The 24,149-nt window shown below is 43.6% G+C and overlaps 1 protein-coding gene across 1 annotated transcript; it reads right to left on the bottom strand.

Annotated features, from left to right (window-relative positions):
• Positions 1-8,506: 8,506 nt before the first annotated feature.
• Positions 8,507-21,764, bottom strand: Ddrgk1 (DDRGK domain containing 1). Its single transcript, XM_076851596.2, has 9 exons — positions 21,616-21,764; positions 19,987-20,193; positions 18,806-18,918; positions 18,488-18,589; positions 15,350-15,472; positions 14,987-15,025; positions 12,389-12,445; positions 11,840-11,888; positions 8,507-11,470 (listed from the first exon to the last, which is right to left on the bottom strand). Exons 1-9 carry the CDS (start codon positions 21,704-21,706, stop codon positions 11,331-11,333), a joined length of 921 nt encoding a protein of 306 aa, XP_076707711.1. The 5' UTR covers positions 21,707-21,764; the 3' UTR covers positions 8,507-11,330.
• Positions 21,765-24,149: the final 2,385 nt, after the last annotated feature.

The following is a 24,149-nucleotide window of genomic DNA, read 5'->3' as shown; positions in this document are numbered from 1 at the left end:
GCGCTTTCACCTTGTGCAGGGTCCCTCCCTGGTGTGAGGCCCGGCCCAAGTCCCTGTGTTGCATCCCTGAATGAGAAGGAGCAGTGGCGGGGACTTCATCCCCGACCCAGAAAGCCAGCTTCCTTCACTGCGGGGAGTGCTCGATGACTTGGGAGGACTGCTAGGAGTAAGGAGTCAGCCTTGAATTGTGGCCTTAGCCTCACTTAGTGTGGCGAAACAAGTTAGACCTGGGGTCAGGCACTAGCAAAGCCTGGAGGCACAAGGGTCTGAAGGTAAAAACCGCAGCGCCTCCACTCTGGGATTTAACCCATTATATTTCTGCTGCGATAGCTGATGTGTTTGCTCATTCTATTTTGTAATTTTTATTTCTTGTTGTTTTAAATTTTTTCCCCACATTTGCTTTTATTTTATATAGTGGTTTTTAAGGCAAAAACCTTGTTTTTAGTTCTCCCAATGACTTCCTTTAAATTTATTTTTATGTCACTATATGACAAATCATTCCTTTTTATATTATTTATGTAAAGAGAAATATTAAATGTTTTCAAATGTCACATAATTGTATGTATTTGTGAGGTTGTAATAAGAAATTGAATGTGCCTTTTGCCCTCATACCTATTTATATTTGTCCACTTTAGACAGGATGACAGACCTTCCTTTTGCACTTTTTTAAGAGAGAGAGAGAGACAGAGCACTTTTTAATATTTATTTTTCAGTTCTTGGCGGACACAACATCTTTGTTTGTGTGTGGTGCTGAGGATCGAACCCTGGCCGCATGTATGCCAGGCCAGCGCGCTACAGCTTGAGTCACATCCCCAGCCCTCCTTTTGCACTTTTTTAGCACAGTATTATTTTTTTCAGTGGTAGAAGGTTTGCCTATTACGCAGGAGGCTCTGGGTTCCTCCCAACCCTGCTTTTGGGAATAGAATTCAGGGACAAGGGTGCTCCACCATTTAGATACATCCCCTTCTTAAACATGTTTTCTCTCTCTCTCTTTTTTTTTTTTTTTTGTAACAGGGATTGAACCCTGAAGCCCTTAGCCACTGAGCCATATCCTCAGCAATTTTTGTCTAGTTTGAGACAAAGGTCTCACCAAGTTGCTTAGGACCTAAGTTGCTGAGGCTGATTTTTGAACTTGTGATCCTCTTGCTTCAGTCTCCCTTACAGGTGGGATTCACTGTGCCCACCTCTTTGTACATTTTTTTTTATTGGTACATTATAGTTGTACCTAATAATGGGATTAGTTCCTGCATATTCATACATGCACACAATATAATTTGTCCAGTATCACTCCCCAGCAATCAACCAATAAGTAAAATTTATTTTTACATAAGGTCTCATTAAATTGCCCAAGTCAGACTGGAACTTGCCATCCTCTTTCCTCAATCTCCTGAGTTATCTGGGATTACAGGTGTGCTACACCATACCTTATAAAATTCTTGAGTCTCAAACTCTTCCCCTCAAAATTTTCTAGTCCTGATCTCCTGTCTTCTAGCACTGAAAATGGTAGCAAAACTGGGCTTGTCTGGTTAAGGAAAGTAAATTGGTGCTTGTAAGGGTTTTTCTTTAAACTCAGAAGTCAAACCTCTTGCCTATGTAAGTCTCTGGGGGCCTTTGCCTATTAATTTTCCAGAAACAAAAGATGTCTTTTCAATTTAGAAAAGTCTGTTAATGTGTTTCTATCCATTTTGTGAACAGATTTTTTTTCTTCCTTCCCTATCACATTAGACCTCCACTGTCAAATCTCTGTTCTGTTTATCTACATCCTGAAAGAGTATTTCAAGGTTTTCTTCACCATCATAGACTTAATTTCCTCCAGAGTCAAGTGGACTGTTTGTTTTCACCAATAAGACATTTGATTCTGCTACTTAATTTTTCCTTTCATTTCAGCCAATTTCCATTCCCCCTCTAATTTGATCTCAACTTACTATCTTTACAGTTGTCTGTTTCTATGTTATAGAAAATGTGGTTTTCCATCTTTAGAAGAACATTGGAAAATATTTTTGTTCTAATGCATAGGAAAACCTTGCTAAAGTTGGCAATTTTCTGGAAAAAAAGAACTACAGAAATAAAAAAATATTTTGAAAATATCAGAAATGTCCAAAAAGGCTCTGGGCTCAAAAAGAATAATAATAATAATAAAAAACTTCCACTGATCAGATCATCCTCACCTTGTAAATCTGTACAAAAGCCGGGGGTGGGGGGGAGAATTCTATTCATTTTGTCAAGCCATAATTCCCCTTATAACAATACCTGATAACAACACAGAAAGGAAAGCTACAAACCAACCACACTTAACAGTACAGGGGGAAAAATCCTAAATACAATTCAAGAAAACAAAATGTTACTGTATATGAAATCAATAAGCTATGAGTTTGTCAAATGAGAAAAAACAATCACCAAAAGAAATAATTCAGCTGGGTGTGATGGTGCTCACCTGTAATCCCTGCTACATGAGAGGCTAACTTGTGCAACCTGCTGAGACCTGTCTGAAAATAAAAAAGGGGCTGAGAGTGAAGCTCAGTAGTAGAGTGCCCCTGGGTTCAATCCCCAGTGCTACAAAGAAAAACAACAATTCAGTTAGGTGTGGCGGTGCACACCTAAAGTCTCAGTTATTCAAAAGGCAGGAGGATCACTTAAGCCCATAAGTTCAAGACCAACCTGGGCAACATAGCAAGACCCCACTCCCCAAAAAATAAAAAAGAGGGCTGGGTTGTGATTCAGTGGTAGAGCGCTTGCCTAGCATGTGTGAGGCACTGGGTTTGATTCTCGCACCACATGTAAATAAATAAATGAATAAAATAAAGGTCCATCAACAACTAAAAAATACATCTTTAAAAAAAAATCAGACTAAGGTTCTGAGGAATGATACTAATGAATTCATTGTAAAGAAGTGTACTTTTTGAATTACCTTTTCCTTCTCTCTTCCAGTTTTATCTTTTATCTTACATGATTGGTTTGAATAACTGATACATATTTTACATTTTTAAGTATTTTGATTCTAAAGCAACATGTTTTTATGTAAGCATGAAAAAATGATTATTTTTAAAAAATCACAACAAATCACCAAGGAAAATCATTGTTTTGTTTTATTTTTAAATAATTTTCATTATTTATGTCATATATGTGCTACATATAACCATATAAAACTTTATGCTTTTCATACATTAATGTAATATGTGGTATCTACTGCATTTAATTGGTTTTATATATATTATTTCACTTAATATTGTATCATAGGGTTTTCATTAATGATAAAATATTAAAGGAAAACCTGATTATAATGAATGCATGTTAAATAATTTTTTTTAAATGCATGTGAAAAATAAAACCTATCAAATTATTTGGGAGGCTAAAGCAGCAAGTTTACACTAAAAAACAAACAAAAACCACACACACACAAAAAAAACCTATCACGTTAACAAACACTACTAGAAGGGAACTTGGGGCTTCTCTAGAATGTCTGTGAACTTACCCCTGAATACCAAATTGGGAGCATATGAGGAACTTTATGCTAAAATTTGGATGTTTGTACTTGGGCTTCTTATTTTTGAGACTCAGTTCCACTTCGTTGCCCAGACTGGTCTTGAATGCCTGGGCTCAAGTGTTCCTCCTGCCCCAACCTCCTGAGTAGCTGGGTCTACAGACACAACTCACCACACCCAGCTTATACTAAAGCTTTTTACAGCTGTGCTTGCTTTATGAGAAAATGAATATCTCCAAAATTGGGCCAAAGATTCCTGCAAATTACCAGTAAAGGTCTTGTGGGTTATCTAAACCAATATATAAATGTAACTGCAACGGTTATGATCCAAGTATGCTGAGGTCTTTTATAAGCTGTTTTATGATGATAAGCTGTGTGCGTGGGCAAGCACACACGTGCACACATGGCCCAGGAAAAACAAAAATTAAAGAAAAAAGTAAATTTACTAATAACCATATTCTCCTTCTTACCTCTATTCTTTACTAATGACACATTTTTACCTAAAATACATGGTTTATGCTTACGTTCCCCAGAAACCCCCATCACATTTTATGTTGTTTCTATATAATTGATGTGTTGTTTTATAATACTAAGGATTCATCGGTACCTATATACTTTAAGCCTCATTGCAAGTTATTAAATAAAATGTAAAGAGAAGCACCAATCACCACCCCAAGTGTGTTCTATATACTCACATCTACTTGTGAAGTACAGTATCTTCCCTGAACTCCCTCAAAAAACAATAAAATTGTTATTGAACCAGGGAAATTATGGTTATGTCCAAATATTTAACCAATTTTATGGAAAAACAGACTCAAAAATATGTTACCAGATTTAATTTTTAAAAGAGTTTTTTTGTAGCTGTAGATGGACAGAATGCTTTTGTTTACTTTTATGAGATGCTAAGGATGGAACCCTGTGCTTCACACATGCTAGGCAAGTGCTCTACCACCAAGTTACAGCCCCAGATTTAATGCTTGTAAAAGCTGGTATAATTAGTCTAGTCCAAACTTTTTTCTGAACTGGGGGGTCGAACCTAGGGCTTTACAAATGCAAGGCAGATGCTTTGCCACTGAGCTACATCCCAGCCCTCCAAACTTTTTTTGTTGATATTGGGGACTGAACCCCAAAGCACTTATCTCCTGAGCTACATCCCCACAGCCTGCCCCACCATATTTTTATTTTTACTTTTAGAAAGGGCATTGCTAAGTTGCTGAGGCCGGTCTTGAACTTGTAATCCTCCTGCCTTAGTTTCCCAGCTGCTGGGATTACAGGTGTGTTGCACTGTGCCCTATAACCTTTGTGAACTTTTTACACAATTATTGCAGATAGACATGGTAGTAGCTTAATGAAACTTTCATTACCTGCCTCTGTGTTCTTCATTCATCACTTGCCAACTTTTTCTCTCCTGAGCTTCTGCTACCCAATAACAACAGTAACTGAGTTGTGGAAAAATAAGAAATTCCTGACAATAATGGATTATATGTTGAATAACTGCTCACTTGTGATATTTACTCTGGTCTGCTTTGATATGAGGCAATAAATACAAACTAAAAAACATTAAGACAACTGCAGCTGGGCGCAGTGGTGCTAACCTATAATCCCAGCAACTACTGAGGCAGAAGCAGAAGGATTGTGATTCTGAGGCTAGCTTCATCAACTTGGTGACCTGTCTCAAAATAAAAATTAAAAAGGGCTGGCGATGTGGCTCAGTGCTAAAGCACCTCTGGGGTTCAATCTCCAGTACCAAAAAAAGACAACTGCTAAGTAGACATTAAGAATGTGCCCACACATCTGCACTGCTCCACAAACTACACAGTGAACTGTGGTGTTTGGCTCCATAAAAAAGTGATTAGAGGGAGCTGGGGCTGTGGTTCAGTGGTGGAGCACTTGCTTAGCACGTGTGAGGCACTGGGTTTGATCCTCAGCACCACATAAAATAAATAAATAAAATAAAGAACTAAAAAAATATATATGTTTATAAAAAAGTGACTTGACTCACCTTACTGTCAAGGAACAGTTAAAAGAAAATTTCTTAAAACAACATAAGTATTAAATCTCAGTTATTCAGTTCTGATACAGTTGGAACATTAATAGTTTTAGTATTATTATTTCAGATGTTTTTTGTATCATTCGTTAGAAATATAAATCATATAAGGAAGTTAAAAGGACTAAAATATGTCCAAGTAAATCTAGTAAACTACAGGCAAAAGATTACTTTTATGTAAGTTTAAGGTTACAGTATCAGTATTTATTAGGTCCTGCTCTAAGGTTGCCTTTCCCATTTTGTTATAATGAGTAATTAAATAATATATTATCCCAAAATCATATATGGAATCAGGATAAACCAAATCAAAATATTTTTTCTGTTGTGGTGTTACTACTGTAGTCTAAATTACTTCTGATACAATTTGAAGATTATCAAAATCTGTGTATGGAGCTGAGGATATAGCTCAGTCACAGAGCACATGCTTAGTATGTGCAAAGCCCTGGGTTCCATCCCCAGCACTTAAAAAAGTTATGTGCAATATACAACTTTACCCAGATACATCCTTGGCCCTGTTCAGTATAAAAGGAACAGGCCTCCTTAGCACCCTGTTTTTCAAACTATAGGTTGAGAGCTATTTGTGGGTTGGAAAATCAAGTCACCATCAGCAATGAAACAAAATAGAGAAGCAAATATTAACATATGTCAAAAACCATAAGTGGATCCTACTGTGAAAGTTTTGCTTGAGTTACCTACGTGTACACATGCATACAGATGTACTAAGTCCTTAGTAAAATGGATTTCTTACTGAGAGATACTATACAAAAGCTTGAATACCACAGTCTTAAATGTAATAGGGGCCTCCAATCTTAAGGCCAGTGCTTAGGACTAGAGGAATTGGGGCAAGCACTCACAAAGGCTGATGGGGCACTTTTCAACAGCACCTATAGATCCTTTTTTCTAGAAATCTGAAATTCCACAAGAACTCTTACAGAAATCCATCTCATTAGATACTTAAAACATTTACCTTCATTCCTTTTAATAAATTCTTTGATATGTAATCTTTTGCACCTTTCAGAGCTGTGGAGAGAAAACCCTTCCCTCCACTATTCCCAGGACTATTCCTGTTTTTAAGTAAAATGTACACCCTCCATCTGAGCACTGGTAAATCAACTGGAGTGAGTAATAGCTCCTTCTCCCTGTCTGGAATTCTGGTTCCATCTGGAATTCTGGTTCCGCTCATAGGAGCTTCACAGACTTAAGTGATTTATTTAATACCTCTAAACTTCTTTAAGTGTCCTATCTGTAAAACGGGAATAATGATAGCTTTTAAATCAATCTGACATGACTAGGGTAATAGAGACACAGAGGATAGCACACAGTAAATGCTCAACATGTCAGAGGGGAAACATGAAAAAGGCTTAACCCAACACAATGTGTACTCGACTTTAATTAATTTAAATGGGAAAAAATTCTAATTTTTATCAGATGAAAAAATTTTAAAAAAAGATTATAATGAAAATATCAGTACTCTGCCCTACTTATCCTCTACTTCCTTTTTCCACCAGTCACCACTTTTGTTCATTTATTCTATTAGTCAGCTCCATATTTATAAGCCATACATTTGTACCACTTATAATAAGATTTATCAACTTTAAATGTCATCTACTCAAATGAAGTGTGAAAGAAGGAGCTGATGGAGTGATGGATAAATTTGTGGGATACAAAAACTTAATGGTTTAAGAAATGAGGTATTGGCTGGGCATGTTAGAACATGCCTCTAATCCCACCAGTTTAGGAGGCTGAAGCAGGAGGATTACAAGTTTAAATCCAGGCTCAGCAATTTAGTGAGGCCCTAAGCAACTTAGTGAGACTATTTCTTAAAGTGCAAAATAAAAAGGGCTGAGATGTGGCTCAGTGGTTAAGTGTCCCTGAGTTCAATCCCAGGTGCCAAAAAAGAAATGTTATTGCCTCAAAACACCCATTAGACTTTTCCCTCTTCCCTTGCCCCAGCTCACCAAACATAGCCCAAATCTCTGAATTTAGCACTCACCTCCCTTACCACTTCTGTCTCTTATTTGCCCAGTCCTTTCCTCTAAAACCCCATCATCCTGCCAGCTTTTACATTCTCTGCCCCATCTGTCCTCTCCTCAACCTAGGACCCTCTCTGTTAGCCACAGGTCCTTTCACTCCAACATGTGGCTGTGCACTTGCCAGCTGTGTGATTGGCCAGTCTCCTTAGTCACCTGCCCCTACTGTGTATGGCGTCATGTTTCGCAACTTCCTTCAGGCACTTAGCATCATGCTTTGTACTCAGCAGGCTGGATCTGTTTAAATAATTTTCATGTTACAAAGAACCAACATGCACCCTGTACTGGTGCCACTGTGGTAGCCTGGGAGAGGTACTCAACTGCCTGGTAAATGGAGTGACTACTAGTGGCTTTACAGGGCAGAACATTTTTAGCTTGTTTTCTGAGGCTTAGCATAAGCTAAGCATATAATAGACCACTGAGGGTTTATTGTGTTGGAACTTTTTTGTTACAGGGTATTTTATTTTTTAGAACTAGGGATTGAACCCACGATCACTTAACCACTGAGCCACATCCCCAGCCCATTTTTTTGTTTGTTTTGAGACAGGGTCTCACTAAGTCCTTAGGACCTCACTGAATTACAGAGGTTAGTCTCAAACTTGTAATACTCCTGCCTCAACCTCCTGTTGCTGGGATTCAACATGCCCAACTGTTACAGGATGTTGTTGTTTTTATTATTATTGTTGTTGTTGTTGCTATTTAGTTGTAGATGAACACAGTATCTTTATTTATTTTTATATGGTGCTGAGGATTAAACCCAGTGCCTCACACGTGCTAGGCAAGTGCTCTACCACTGAGCTACAACCTCAGCCCTGTTAAAGGATATTTTAAACATGTACAAAAATAGATAACTTTTACGTACCCAATACCCAGTTTCAGTAATTTTCAACAAATGGCCAATCTTGTAAATTGATTTTTTTTTTTGAGAGAGAGAGAGAGAGAGAGAAAGAGAATTTTTTAATATTTATTTTTCAGTTCTTGGCAGACACAACATCTTTGTTTGTATGTGGTGCTGAGGATCGAACCCAGGCTGTACGCATGCCAGGCGAGCACGCTACCACTTGAGCCACATCCCCAGCCCAGTAAATTGATATTTTTGAAAAGACAAATCACACAGCTCTCCAACCATGAGGCTTATCAACAGGCCTTGAAGATTCAGGACAAAGAAAAGTTATAATGGAACTAAACTGAACTACATTGGACTCTACTAGAAGCAAGTGGTATCAAAATATATCTACACTGGGCTGGGTTGTAAAGATAAGGCACCCAGGACAAGCATCACTTGGGAGTTATAAAAATCAAAACATTACTGGCTAGAGAGCCAACAATCAAAGAGTTCCTGACTTAAGGAGGAAAATCTATGAAAAAGGTACCATAAGCGTGCTGGGGATATAGCTTAGTGGTAGAGCTCATGCTTAGCTCATGAAGATTTGAATTAAATGCTTAGAAATCTTTAACAATTCATGTTTAAATGTTTGAAAAATTCTAAGTTGTCTAACCTGTAAGTTTTCATTGATTAGTTGCTGAAGCAGCTTGTACACATTTAGCAAAATGTTAACTGTTTAGTGAAGTGTTCATCTGATATACTTATCAGGTAAATAGAGCACTACATAATGCACAAAAGATCACAGGTTTTTTCTTCCACACTAAATATTTGGAACATCAAGAATTAGAAGGCTTCCAGAATGTGAAGAAGGGATGTCCTTTTCCCAACTCCTGGCCTTTGGGCACAATCCTGAGGATGGTATGCTATGACCAGAGTTGCATTAGCTATCTTGCTACTGGATGGCAGTGAGGGATGGCAACTAAGGCAAAGGGGGCAAGAGCCCCTGGAGCTATTGCCTGGCTCTGAGACGCCCCTTCCTCTGGGGATTTGAATTACTTGAAACTTTATTGTCCTCCCCCCATCTCTGTTCCTGGGTTCCCAAACTTGCCTGTTCTTTGGACTCTCCTACTGATACTATCTGGTTCTACCTGCTATCCTGATTTAATCAGTCATGGGGACAACTTGGCATGAGACTACTGAAAACTTTTCGGATGATTCTAATAAATAAACAGGGCTGAGAATTACTAATCTAACTATGCAAGTCATCCTCTGCTTTTCCCTTTGCAATTTTATGTTCCTACCTCATACTGTGGTTATCTGTGTATATTTCTTCCCTCTCCTACTAGATCCTGGACTCCAGATGACCTTTGAAACAATGCATAGGGCCTTCATGTGCTGACTTCTAGTGGCTGTTGCTGATGGAATTGGCAGTCACACTTTACTTGGAATTTAGGTTCTACAGTCAATGCTTATGGCATCACATGAGTCAAAATTGCCCTGGACAGCCTCTCAGAAAGGCTCTGCACAGGAGTCTGACGTTTGTTCTGTCTCCCCTATCATCATCCACATAGTTTTCTCCTGGCCTCCTCTACCAAACACCAGAGGAAATAGGTGGTTTGTGCTTAGGGGCCACCTTGAATTAAAAAAAAAAAAAAAAGATACACATTTAAACATATGTCTCACCCTTAGCACCAAAGAATGTTCATACTATGAACAGTCCACAGGAACCAGAATGACTGACCCTGCAGGAGACAGACATCTTCCAATCTCACACCCACTCCTGAGCATATGGTCCTCACATTCACCAGTGGGTGGATCACCCACACCATTTAAACTTTTTAAATCAAGGATATAGAGCTGAATTCATGTGATTTGCTATATGAACAATGTCTCCTCAATGCACAATTACATCCAGCTCACACAAAGCCCTCCTTTTCCTATACCTGCCCCCAAAACAACTGGCCATCCTCTCTTTCACTGACTTCTTCCATCCAGCTCAAAGGCTACTGCTCCTTAAGATTCTATCCTTGGAACTTCTCATTAACTCTTCTCCCAGGATTCTCACCCTTTACTTAGGAATCCTGAATTTGACATGGCAAGATTTTTCTCTCTCATTAAGGGAGGTGTGGCCTAAGAGGTTTCTGCACTTTCACTGAGGGGGGATTAAGGGATTAGAGAAAGAGCTCTTCTAGGCTTTCAGCACTGGGCTTACAAAGAAACATGGTAAGTGCACAATAAGTTTTGGGGTTTTGTTTTGTTTTGTTTGGGGGGGTACCAGGGATTGAACTCAGGGGCACTCAACCACTGAGCCACGTCCCCAGCCCTATTTTGTATTTTATTTAAAGCAGGGTCTCACCAAGTTGCTTAGCGCCTCACCACTGCTAAGACTGGCTTTGAACTTGCAATCCTCCTACCTTAACCTCCTGAGCCGCTGGGATTACAGGCATGTGCCTGGCCACAGTAAGTTTTTTATGAAGAAATGGGTAAGAATTGGAATTCTGCCAGCTTGCAAGGGACTCTCGCCACCTCTCAGTTTTCTTTTTCTCAGAACCAGGGATGGAACCCAGGGCCTCACACATGCCAGGCAAGCATCCTACCACTAAGCCACATCCCCAGCCCAACATTTTGTGGTGCTGGGGATCAAACCCTGGGCCTTACACATGCTAGGAAAATATTCTACCACTGCTACATCCTCAACCCCCACAGATAACTGCTGAGGCTTAAATTTCACCAGATCATCTGAGATCCCAGGCCAGGCCTTCTGTCACACTAGCCCACACCAAGCTCAGCAGTGCTCACAGGCCTTTAATTTACAACTTCCTGGCCACACTCCATCACTGCCTCAGGATGGTGAGGAGAGATGAAGATGTACTGCCAGGTAGGCCACACCAGCTCTGAGTCCAAGTAGGTAGGGCTGAGGTCAGGCTGACAGGGTTGTAGGGGCTCCTAGCCCCAGGCGATGAGGGAGTTGCTGGCCTGGGCAAGCTCAGTGATGGACACCCGGCCCCGCTGTCGGATGAAGTTGGCCACAGCAGCCAGTTCCTCTGGGGTTATGTAGATGAACTTGCCCCGGTCGTCAATCACACCTGTAAGGATATACAGGTTGTGGGGCTGAGTCCTCCTGGGACCTCCCAATCTGATCTAAGAATATCCACCCATTCCTTCACAACTAGCTAAGAGCCCTCCAGGTCCCCTGCTTGCCTGACCTTTTCTGATTAGATCCAATCCTGGCTAGGTGAGTCAAATCAAGTTTTGCTGCCTATCCTCATAACCCCACAGCCAGCTCTAAGCCTCAGCATGTACTTGTAACTGCATCCAACCATTCAGTGCCCTTCTTTGAACACCCACCACTGATCAGAATGCTCATCCTGTTTCTACAACAAATCCCTACAGCCCACTGTGGATAGATACTCCCCAGGCCAGGCTCTGTAGTGACTGAATCTCAATCCTCTCACCTGTTAGAGTCCCATCAGCCAGCAGGTCCTGGATGCGGTTGATAGTGTCCTATGAAGAGAATGCTTCTCAGAGCAAAGATAGGTGCTACTGTCCCAAGGGAAAAAACACATTTTCCCTCCTGCTACAGCCAAACCTCCTTCCCTCACTCTCATAGCTATCCCATATAAATCTGCTTCTCCTTTGGAGGGACCATGAGGAGAAGAGCTCTAGTCCTGGGTCCTGCAAGACCACCATCAGAGGCTCTCTTCCAGTGGGAGGGGAGCAGTGGAGATGTTAGGCCAGAAAACAGCCTGTCTGCAAGAGAGTTGTCAAGGTAACTGGATTTGGGCTGATGGATTTGGGATGGGATTTGAATTTTTTTCTTTTCTTTTCTGCTTGTTCTTTCATCTAGTAGAAATGCAGGATTCCTGTGGTGCCAAGACTTCTACATTCTAGGTTGGGGGCAGGTTGGAGGGGGCCTCAGGACTCTCCCATTCTTATGACAGCAGGTGCCCTGCTGCACACAGACCCCATGGCCTCCACACAGCAGGTGACCTTCCAGAGCTTACCTGAGTCCGCAGGCCCACCTGGGAAGCCAAATCTTCCAAGAGTACAACCTTGGATTGCTACAGGGGAGGGAGAAAATGGGAGAGAGAATGAGTATGGGCAAATCCCTTCTAACTTGGAGATATCCTCTTAGGTCTGCATTCTGATTTATGGTTTTCAAAAAGGATTTTTGTTGATGGTGCCTTCCCCACACTGCTGGGAATATTCTACCACTGAAGCACATTCCCAGCCCCTAAAAAGCTCTTTTTTAATAGTACTAGGGAGTGAACCCAGGACCACACACATGCTAGGCAAGTATTCCACCACTGAGTTACATCCCAGCCCTTTTAAAATTTAATTTTTGAAGCAGGGTTTGGCTATAGTGCCCAGGCTGGCCTCAAACTGGAGACCCTCCTGTCTTATCCTCCCAAGCAGCTGTGTCTACAGGTGTGCACCACTGTACCAGCCATTATTTTTAAGAACTGATACCAATACTTGCGTTTGCTCAGGACCTAACATGGCACTGAAAGGATGCAGGGAAATAATGGTAAACAAAACACAGCTCCTACCCTTGAGCTCACAGTCCAGCTGGTGAGAAAGGAAGTACATGAATAAGGAAAGAGGAGACAAAGACCCCCAATGAGCCAGGACCTCTCAGTAGACCCAGTGGGGGTTCATTCCTGCCTCACCTTTGCTCCTACCCCGTCACCCTGGATCCCCCCACAACTCTGGCATGCTGAACTTATCCTCACCCATCTTCTTCACCCCATCTGAGGCATGGAGCCCACCCTCAAAATAACTGTCACTAACACTGACAAGTGCTTTCCATGTGCAGCTCCATGGCATGTTCCACGTGCTGCCCACACACCCTCAGTAAACCCTAGTTTCCAGGGTGCAGCCAAGAATCCACAGCTGGGTATACACATGCATCTGCCCCTGCCTCCCCCAGAGAGAGCATGTGACTGAAGAGAAGGTGGTCCCCTGCATTTCTGTGAATTTTCCAAAGCAAATGAGCTGGGGGAGGAGTGACACTGTGAACCTCCCTGATTGCAGATGGCATGTGACTTATTTGAAATGCCAAACTGTATGTGCGAGCAGGAAGGCCAGGGAGTGGGCAAGCAAAAGGTGACCTGGTCAGCTGGCCTCTGTCTAAAAAACAGGGAACAGGCACTGGATTCTTAGTGATAGCTCAGAACTTGACCACAAATCATATCACGTGGTCCTCAAAGACCTGGCTTGAAGTTCTGCTGGAGCTAAAAGTGTGTTAAAAAAAAAAATAAACAAACCCAGTCATGATCAGAAAGTGAAATGGAACAACAAGAGCAAACTATCCCTAAATCTCTATAAACTATGCTATGTGCAGAAACCTTCCTCTGGTTTTAAAATCCTAAGTCTAATGAGCCCAACCCCTTAGAGTGGGGAGGAAGGTGGGTGGACTGAATTTCGGAAGTCCCCCTTCTTGCTGCAAGACAGCAACTTCAGGAGAATCACCCAGTGTAGGCTTGAGAACTCATAAGCTCCAGAAGAGTTTAGAGAATCCCCAAGAATGGATCCTCCAGGGAAGCATTGAAAGCAAGGACCAGAACTGCCTTGGGGACTTTCTTCTAGTCTATACAGTAGTGAGGGGGATGCTAAAGCTGATCCCCCCATCTAATTCACCTGGAAAGGGTCCAAGAGGAGGCATTTTAGGACTGTAGCTGCCCACTGGGTGGATGGAGACAAGTTCTTAATAGTAGCAAGACAGTGGGAGAGATATGTCCAGGGCAATAACCCTGGATCAAGTGGTGATAGGCTCGAGAAAGGGCTCCATCAAAGGAAAATGCTTCAAGCTCTCAGCATTTCTCCCTACTAGAGACCCCAGACCATAGGCCATGAGCCCAGACTCCCACTGCTGGGAGGTGTCTAAACCCTGCTCTCTTTTGGGAGTGATGGAGGAGGATTATGCAAGACCCAGCTCCTTGGCAGCCCCTGGTACCACCCCCACTATCGCCCCCGCTCCCTCTGCACTCCTTCCCTCAGCCGCCTCTGCACCTCTGAGCTGCACTTGAAAACCTCTCCCCTCACCACATCCTTTGTGGGAGAGAAGTTGCTTAGCAGCAAAGCAGATCAGGATGTGCTTATGCAACCTGAAGCAGCATCAGGGTGGACTGCATGGTAGCTGCAGATGGAATCAACACAATGCCACCCTACTCCAGGTTACAAGGGAAATGTCATCCTGTTTCCCTTGGAAGACCGAAGTTCCCAGTCAGAAGCACATGGCAGAGGACGCTTGTTTTAACTCGGTGTGACAGAACTGGCAGAAAACACACGTGAAGAGACTTGAAAACACAGTGACTCACTAAGCGTGGGGTCTGAAGAGCAGGGGAACTGTCAAACTCCAGTGTGAAGAAGCTATCAGAGGTTTGCACCTCCCACACAGACACAGGTCCTTCTCCCTCTTCTGGTTCCAAGGAGAAGGGACTCCCCTAGCCAGGACTCAATAGGGTTCAGACCCACTGGACCCTATTCCCACTCCTGCATAAGCTTGAATAAGTCATCCTCAAACCCTGCTCAGGTCTGAAAAGGTGTGCATGCACATGCATGAGACAGGGCGTCACCTATACTGTTCTGTGGCTTCTTACCTTAATGTAGTTGATAAATTCTGTCAGGAAGCTGTGGGACTAGAGGAATAGAAAAATCAGGGTGGAGTCACAGAAGTCCATGCCTGACCCCCACTGTGTATGTACTCTCTGCTCACCTGCCTACAGCCTGTCTGTGTGCCTGCCTGATTACTGCCCTGCATGAGCAGCAGATCCTCCCAGGTGAACAGTCTGGGGGCATCACTCTCCACCGAGGACAAGGCCTCTTGCTGCAAAGGCCTATTAACACTCACACCCACCAACCTCTCATATCCCAATTGGAGGTGTTTGCCAATGAAGTGGTCAACCCTGAGCCCCACATAGGCTGCCCTTGTGACACAGGCTTCTCAGGGGTGGTGGGCTTACCTGCTCCTCAGTCATGGTCTCACCCACACCCTCCTCCTCCACCACAAAGGCTTCCTTCAGTTTCAGGTACTCCTCATGCTCCCGCCGGGCCTGTTCTTCCTGGGCCTTTCTCTCCTCCTCCTCCTGAGGACACAGAGGAGAAAGAGTCAGGTATTTGGGGTAGGTGCCCACCTATCCTGTTCTAGTGCCTGATGCCCCAGTAGAGCACCAGGGCATACAGCTCAGCAGTTTCTCAGGGACAGAGCTCCTTTAAGATCCCCACCCCGACCCCTCTTGTCTTAGTCCATTACCATTCAGACAAATGGTACCCTCCGAGCATACTATAGGGATACTGCCACATCAATGATCATAGCAGCACAATTCACAATAGCTAGACTGTGGAACCAACCTAGATGCCCTTCAAAGGATGAATGGATAAAAAAAATGTGGCATCTATACACAATGGAGTATTATGCAGCACTAAAAAATGACAAAATCATGGAATTTGCAGGGAAATGGATGGCATTAGAGCAGATTATGCTAAGTGAAGCTAGCCAATCCTTAAAAAACAAATGTCAAATGTCTTCTTTGATTTAAGGAGAGCAACCAAGAACTGAGCAGGGGGGAAGAGCATGAGGAAAAGATTAACATTAAACTGAGATGAGTGGTGGGAGGGAAAGGGAGAGAGAGAAGGGAAATTGCATGGAAACAGAAGGAAACCCTCATCGTTATACGAAATCACATATATGAGGTTGTGAGGGGAAAGGCGGGGGAAGGGAGAGAACTGAACAACAACAGATGAGGTAGAGAGGGAAGATGGGAGGGGAGGGGAGGGGGGATAGTAGGGGATAGGAAAGGCAGCAGAATACAACAGTCACTAATATGGCATTATATAAACATTGTGAATGTGTAACTGATGTGATTCTGCAATTTGTATTTGGGGTAAAAATGGAAGTACATAACTCACTTGAATCAAATGTATGAAAGATGAAAAAAATAAAATAAAATAAAAATTTAAAAAAAAATGGTACCCTCCTTACTCAGGAGATCTACTTAGTAAAAATCTCTTGAAAACCCTCCCACAATCTAATCTTCCCTACAGTCATGTCCAAACTTCATGAACAAATATCAGGCTCCATTTCCGCACCACCCATGCACCAGCCAGCCCACTCCAATCTGGTTTTTATGTACCAAGCTCCACTGAAACACCTCCTGCTGTTGTCTCACCTCTGACTTCCATCTCACAAATCCCTCAATGGCAATGGGAATAGCCAACTATCCCCTCTTTCTTCACTCAATTTCCACACCCCCACTTTTGCCTGGATTTTCTCTTGCTCCCTAGACATTCATTCTTGCCTCCTTCATCATTCAGCCCAGCCCCTGCTCTACCCTTTACTCTGGCTGGGCTACCTCACCCAGGCCCAGCATTGACAACCATTTCCTCACCAGTGACTGTCACATTTGTACTCCCAACCAAATCTCTCCTCCCAAATATATAACTGCCCAATGACTTACTACCTGGGCCATCTCACAGGTACCAAACCCACCCTGTGATCTACTTGCCACATCTGGTCTTCCTGCTAGGTCTCTGGCTGGTGAATCACACAACTAGCCAGCTGCCCTGGTCAGAAATGAGGTGCCATCTACCACTTCTTTCTCTAACTTCCACAGAACTCTTCAGTACATCCATGTTACTGTCACCACCTAGTGCAATAGCCTCTTCCCAATACAACCCAAACTCAGAAAACAGAGCGCACAGAAAAGTGTTTTTAAAATATGATGCTAAAATCAAGTATAGGGTTCATGCCTGTAATCCCAGATATTTGGGGGAGGGGCAAGGTAGAAGGATCACAAGTTTGAGAACAAACTGGACTTTGTAAGAGCCTATCTCAAAATAAAAAATGAAAAGGAATGGGGATATAGCTCAGTGGAAGAATGATTGCCTAACATGTGCATGGCCATGTATTCAATTCCCAGCACCACAAAAAAAGTAAAACAAAACAAAACAAAACAAAAAAACATGAAGCTAAAGCCAGGGCAAATAATAATATATAAGATGATGAGCCTAGAGCACCTTGCAGCAACAGAAAGAAAGTGCTAAAAAACAAACAAAAGGACTGGGGATGTAGCTTAATGGTAGAATACTTGCCTAGCATGTGCAAGGCCTTGGGTTTAATCCCCAGCACAGCAAATAAATAAATAAATAAAAGTACTTCTACATAATTCCTGAGGGGTACTCCTTTCAGGCAGGTAAAGCGTAACTCCCTACCCTTGGAGGCTGAGCACAATTCTTTTTTGATTTGTTTTGTTTCTGTGACACTGGGGATTGAACACAGGGGTGCTCAACCACTGAGTTACACCCCCATTCCTTTTTATTTTGAGACAGCGTCTTGGTAAGTTGCCCCGTTTCCTCTGACACTTCCCCCCTCCTCCGTGCTTACTATATTCCAGCCACTCTGACTACCTCAATGTTTCTCAAATGTTCCAGGCATTCTCTATAAATTATATAAATAAGAATCCTCATCTCGGGCCAGGCACAGAGGCACTCGCCTGTAACCCCAGCAACTTGGGAAGCTTTTGCAGGAAAGTTGCAAGTTTGAGGCCAGTCTCAGAAATTTAGCAAGACCTTTAGCAGCTTAGTGAGATTCTGTCTTGAAATAAAAAAGAACTGTGGATGAAGCTCAGTGGTAGAATGCCCTGGGTTCCACCTCCAATACAAAAAAAAAACAACAAAAAAAAAACTGGGCACAGTAAGGCATGCCTGTAATCCTAGTTGGCTTGGGAGGCTGAGGCAGGAGGATTGCAAATTCAAAGCTAGCCTCAGCAATTAACAAAGGCCCTAAGCAACTCAATGAGACACTCTCTCTAAATAAAATATTTTTAAAAGGACTGGAGATATAACTCAGTGGTTAAGTTCCCCAGGGTTCAATTCCCAGTACCAAAAAAAAAAAAAAAAAAACACCAAACAAACAAAATCCCAACTCAAGCTCTGCTTTTTAGCAACATCTTCCACATTTAGAGGCCAGGAACAAAATAAATCAGGGTATGCCCGTGTGCCTGGTCCACAGCCCTTCTTCTAGGATAGAGGTGCTAGGGAGTTGCATGGGAAGCACAGCTGGCTGGTCAGGGGTCAGAGGACAGGATCAGTCTCAGTCTCACCTTCTGTTCCTCCTCCAAGCGAAGCCGCTCCTCCTCCTTCTTCCACTCAGCCTCACGTTGGGACTCTAGACGTTTCCGCTCTTCACGTTCAGCCTCCTCTGCCTAAAGACAAAACCTTCATGGGGCACCCCATACAGTTTGCCCCACTTCCAGACAGGTCGGGGAAGGCAGTACTTGGGCCAGGGCAAAGACCAAGACTGCAGGAGACAGAGCAGTATTCAGCAGTCCAATGTAAAAGGAGCCCAAGGGTAGAGTCTGCCATGGGGAACAGTGGCCCTTTTCCATTTCCCAGAGCTACACCCCATCCCTCCTGCTTGCCTCACGCTGGGCTTTTCGAGCTTGTTTCTCCTCTAACTTCCGTAGTTTCTTGGCTCCAATTTTCCCTGTCAGATGAGTTTCCACTGGCTTCTCAATGTCTTCTTCCTCCTGGGCTGGGTATGGTTAGAGGAAGATATTTCAGGTCCTAGCTAGAGGGGATTTATCCTTTTCCTTGTCACTCTCCTCATGAATGAACCCCTTCCACCCACCTATGAATGTTACTAGTCCAGCTCTGCCGTACTGAGGCATCTACCATAAAATCATGTGTGCGCGCACGCGTTATGCTGTGGGTGGGAGCATCTGTAAGGATGAGACTTTAGATAATGTACACATGTAAAAGGGAGATGCCAATATCTGGGTGTCTGAGGATCACAGGTGGTGATGATATTGCAGAGAACCTTGGTTTCTATCCTGGTGCCACCTCAGGAAAGGACAGCCCTGTGGGGAAATTTATCCCAGTCTCAAATCCAAAATCCTCTCATTCTAGTCAAGAATTATCAAGCACTCAGGGCTTAGACCCTGGCCAGGATTATCCCTTTGTCCTAATAGAACCAAGGTAAACCCCCCTGACTACCCAAGAGCCAGCTTAAAGAGATGCTTTTTTATGAGCAGTATGGGTATCTGAGACAAGAGGGATGACACAACAGAGGACCTTTTTTGAGTCCAAAGGGCTAACCTCAAGGATTCAAGGCAAAAGTCCCAAATGCCCCAGTTTCAAGGAAAGGCCCTGATATCCCTTTTTCAGGCTCAAACCAGCACTTAAGTACTAGAGAAGAGGCATTCTTTCCTACAATCCTAAAGGCTCTGATCTCCTGGCACCAGGGATATGGAGACCTCTATGTCAAGAGAATGCGTCTATTCCCAAACCCTTTTTCTGGGGTTACAGGTAACTGCACTCCAGGAAGGGCACTGGGATATAATAGATGAATTATGGAACTCTCAGGGTCAATCTAAAGGCCCCTGACCTCCTGTGTTTAGATACTGAAAGCAAAGATGAAGGAAGAAGAGGTTAACCAAATAGAATAGTCAGGGACCAGTTAGAGATCAGAACCAAAGTCTGGGTCCTAAGTGTCCATTCACTCTACCCCATGTCTCTCTTACACTGTGGCTTCACACTCCACTCTCCCACTTACCCCATCATCAATCCAGCCCTCTTCACTACCAAGCTGGGCCCCTCTCACCTGGGATGACAGCTTCCTCTTCATTCTCATCCACTTCTGTCCAGGCTATCCGCTGGGCTCGACGCTGGGCCTGCAGGCGGCTGCCCAGGTCCCTCCTGCGCCGGGGCCTGCCTCCAGCCCTCTGTTCCTCAGGCTGCAGAGGTGGAGACTGGGCCACCTGGCCTGCTATTATTGGATCCTCTTCATTGTGCAGTGACCCTGGACCAGCTTCAGGAAGAGAGGAACCAGGACAGTTGGAGCAACTCAGCCCCCTTGATAGCCCAGGGAGCCCTAGACCCCTCACCCTCCTCTGTTCAACCTCCTCCCAGACTCTCACTGCCCATTGCACAAAGCCCCAACTTCACAGTCTGACTGCCAAGGCCTTTACCAACTGGGCCCACGCCTTGGTCCAATACAGTAAGCTCAAGCCTTCGCTCATGCCTGATTTTGATACTTCTCTCCCCTCAAGGCTCCACCTCTCCTGCAAGCCTGTTGGGAGAATCCCACCCTGATTTCATCAAATGCCCATTTCAGGACTTCAATTATTTTTTAACACACCTATCATGACTTTTTAAAAAATATTTATTTTTTAGTTGTAGTTGGACACAGTACCTTTATTTCACTCATTTATTTTTTTTTATGTGGTGCCGAGGATCAAACCCAGGGTCTCGCGTGTGCGAGAAGAGCGCTCTCCTGCTGAGCCACAACCCCAGCCCCTTGTGATTTTATTTTTAAAATAGTTATTTAAAAGGTCTGAAGGAAAAAAATACAACACAATTTATTTAAGTGAAAGATTTGGTCCTCCACCTCCCCTTAATAATGTCACAGATACAGTATGAACTCTGCTGGTTAATTCCACCCCATTCCCTCCCCTGAAATAACTTCCATTCCAAAGTTGGTGTGTGTCATTTCTCACTATCTCTAACACCCCAGACTCAGCCTCTACATTTCTCAGGCAGAGGCTGAGTCTCCCCTCCCTGGAAAATCTGTTGGATATGTGCCATACCTCAGATTCTCTCTCCCCTGAACTTGGAGCACCCAAGTGCTCTCAAGTAGCTGGTGGGTTCGGGGAGCAGGGAAGAGACACATATACAAATTCCTATGTTGACAAGAGATGCGGGGAGGGGAACTGACAACTTAGCTGTTCCTGGCCAACCATATGGCCTGGTCAGTGTGCAGAGCATGGCAGAGGGAAGGCCAAGGCAGCAAGGCTGCTCTACTTGGCGGGGAAGAAGAGGACTTCAGAGAGTTTTCTTGAGCCACCTCCAGCTCCCTTCAGCTCCGGGTAGGCAGAAAACACCCAGAAGTCCCCTCCCTGGCACCCAACAACAAGCCAGTTTGAGAGATGGGAAACATTGTAGCCTCCCTATGGGCGCAATGGGAACTGGTCCAAAGCCCCCTGGGTGTGGAGGCCTAGAGTGCCAAGGGGCGAGGCTCTCAGGTTTGGGAGAAAAGTGTAGGGGCAAGGCCACGCATTTCCCTATCAAGGAGGCTCGGTGGTTCCCATCTACTCGCTTGCCCGCGCCCTAGTTCCGCGTCAGCCTCACAAGCTGGCCGGCGCATGCGCATCAGCCGTAGGCAACGGCCTACCGAGGCTGAGAAGGCCCGAGAACCGGGCCCCACCGGTCCTGGAGCGGCGGCACCTCCTACCTGCTACCGCTCTGCCACGACTGCGAGTGAGGAAGAGTATAAGGCCGACAAGCAGAGCCGCCGCCACCAGATACACCACGGGCGCCACCATGACGACGACCTCCCAGCAGAACCAGCGCGTCCACGGTAAGGCCCGTATCACCCAGGCCCCGCCCACTGCCCATAAGGCTCTCCCGTTTCCCACGTTAGGCTCCACCCTCTCTTCGGTGAGGCGCAAGGGCTGGACGCTTCGCACAGGCTTTAATTTCTATATTTTAAAATGGGTTATACAGCCCGGCGTGGTGGCTCACGCTTATAATCCCAGCAGCGTGGAAGGCTGAGACAAGAGGATTGCGAATTCAAAGCCAGCGCCAGCAATTTAGCAAGGTCGCTAAGCAATTTAGCAAGATCTGTCTCTAAAATTTTTAAAAAGGGTTAGCGATGGGCTCGGTGGTTGAGAGCCCCGCCCCCCCATTCAATCCTTGGTACAGGGCTGCGAGTAGCTCAGCAGCAAAGCGTTTGCCTCACATTCGCAAAACCCTGGGTTCCATCCCCAGTTCCAAAAAACAAATAACAAAAAAAGTCAATTCCTGGTACAAAACAAATTTAAAAAAAAAAAACCAAGTTATAGGAGAGCCAGCGGCGGGAGGGGGTGATGCATTCCTATAATTCCAGCAACTTCGAAGGCTGAGACAAGAGGACAGCAAGTTGGAGGCCAGCCTCAGCAATTTGGCAAGACCTTGTAAAAAGGGCCAGGGATATAGTTCAGTGGTGGTGTGCCCTTGGGGTCAATCCCCAGAATCACTAAATAAATTAAAACACTCATGATGTTAATTATTGGGAAGTTATCACAAAAGTAGGAAACATTTAGGTACGATTTTTTTAAATCACCAAGGTTGAGAATGTGGCTCAGTGATAAATGCTTCCTGGCATGTGTGAGAATCCAGGTTCAATCTCCAGCATCAGAATAAGTAAGTTAATTAATAAAATATACCACACTATTTATATAAACAAACAAATGTGGAAAAAATGCAAAAATATACTTAGGATGTCACACATCAACTGGAATGGAAGTTACCTGTGGGAAGGGAATGGGGTGGGATTAATCAGCAGAGTTTTGGCTGTACTTGTGACATTTGATTTATTTAAAAGGGGAAGAAGGGGAGAGAACAAATTTTTCATTTAAATAGTGAAGTATTTTCTTTCTCAGACCTGCTGCTTTGTAACTATCCAAAATAAAATTAGTTTTATTAGGTTATACAATAATTAGTAATCCAGTGTTACCTAGTGAGAATTTGGTATTCCCACAGGGAATTAAAATTTCCTGTTAAGTCTTCAGGACCTAAAAAAAAAAAAAAATTGGGGACAAATTATACCTCAGTAATTAAAAACAAAACAAAACAGGACAGGCTGGGCATGGTGGTGCATGGCTGCAATCCCAGCAACTGAGGCAAGAAGATTTCGAGACTAGCCTCAGCAACTTAGCAAGACCCTGTCTCAAAATAAACAATAAAAAATATTGGGAATGTGGCTCAATGGTTAAGCACCCCTGGGTTCAACCCCCAATACCAAAATACACAAAAACCAAAACATAGGACAGGTTGTGAACTGAAATTTTTTTAAAAAGCAAAGAACTAGCTGAATGGGGTATCACATCTATAATCCCAGTAACTCTGGATGGTGGAGCAGGATTGCAAAATTGAGACCAACTCTGGTGAAACTTAGCGAGATCCTAGATCAAAATTAAAAAAAAAAAAAAAGTTTAGGGCTGTAGCCCAATAGTAAAGAGCCCCTGGCCTCAATCCTGGTACTGGGAATTAAAAAAAAAAAAAAAAAAAAAAAAAAAAGCAACTATACTGGGAATTTGCTATTATAGCAGGATATGTGCATATAATGACATAAGATAGGAGCAGGGCTAAGCAGGGAATTTGAAAAAAAATATATGGCAATCAGGCTGGGGTTGTAGTTCAACGATAAGAACATATGGCTCTGGATTTAATTCCCCTTAACTGGGGCAGAGTAGAGGATAAAAGTTGGCAACATGTGTTGGGTGTGGTGGGGCACACCTGTAATCCCAGCAGCTCAGGAGGTTGAGGCAGGAGGATCATGAGTTCAAAGCCAGCTTCAGGAAAAGTGAGGCACTAAGCAACTCAGTGAGACCCTGTCTTTAAATAAAATACAAAATAGGGCTAGGGATGTGGCTCAGTGGTCAAGTGCTCCTGAGTGTTCAATCCCCAGTATATCTCTCTCTCTCTCTCTCTCTCTCTCTCTCTCTCTCTCACACACACACACACACACACACACAAAGACAAAGTGGTAAACAAGAACATATGTGGCTTACCATGATGATTTTTGGAGAACAGTTATTAGATTTTCATCACTGTGACCAAAATACCTAACAAGAACAATTTTGAGGAAGAAGAGTTTATGTTGGCTCCCAGATTCAGAGGTTCAGTCCATGGTCAGCTGACTCCATTGCTCTGAGCCTGAGTTAGGCAGAACATCATGGTGGAAGGTGTGGAGGAAAAGCTGCTCAGTCCATGACAGGAAATGGT

The sequence above is a fragment of the Callospermophilus lateralis genome, chromosome 3, assembly GCF_048772815.1.
Source record: "Callospermophilus lateralis isolate mCalLat2 chromosome 3, mCalLat2.hap1, whole genome shotgun sequence".
NCBI lineage: Eukaryota > Metazoa > Chordata > Mammalia > Rodentia > Sciuridae > Callospermophilus > Callospermophilus lateralis.
Note: the sequence above shows the minus strand (reverse complement) of the source record. Positions and strands in the feature narration are given on the sequence as shown.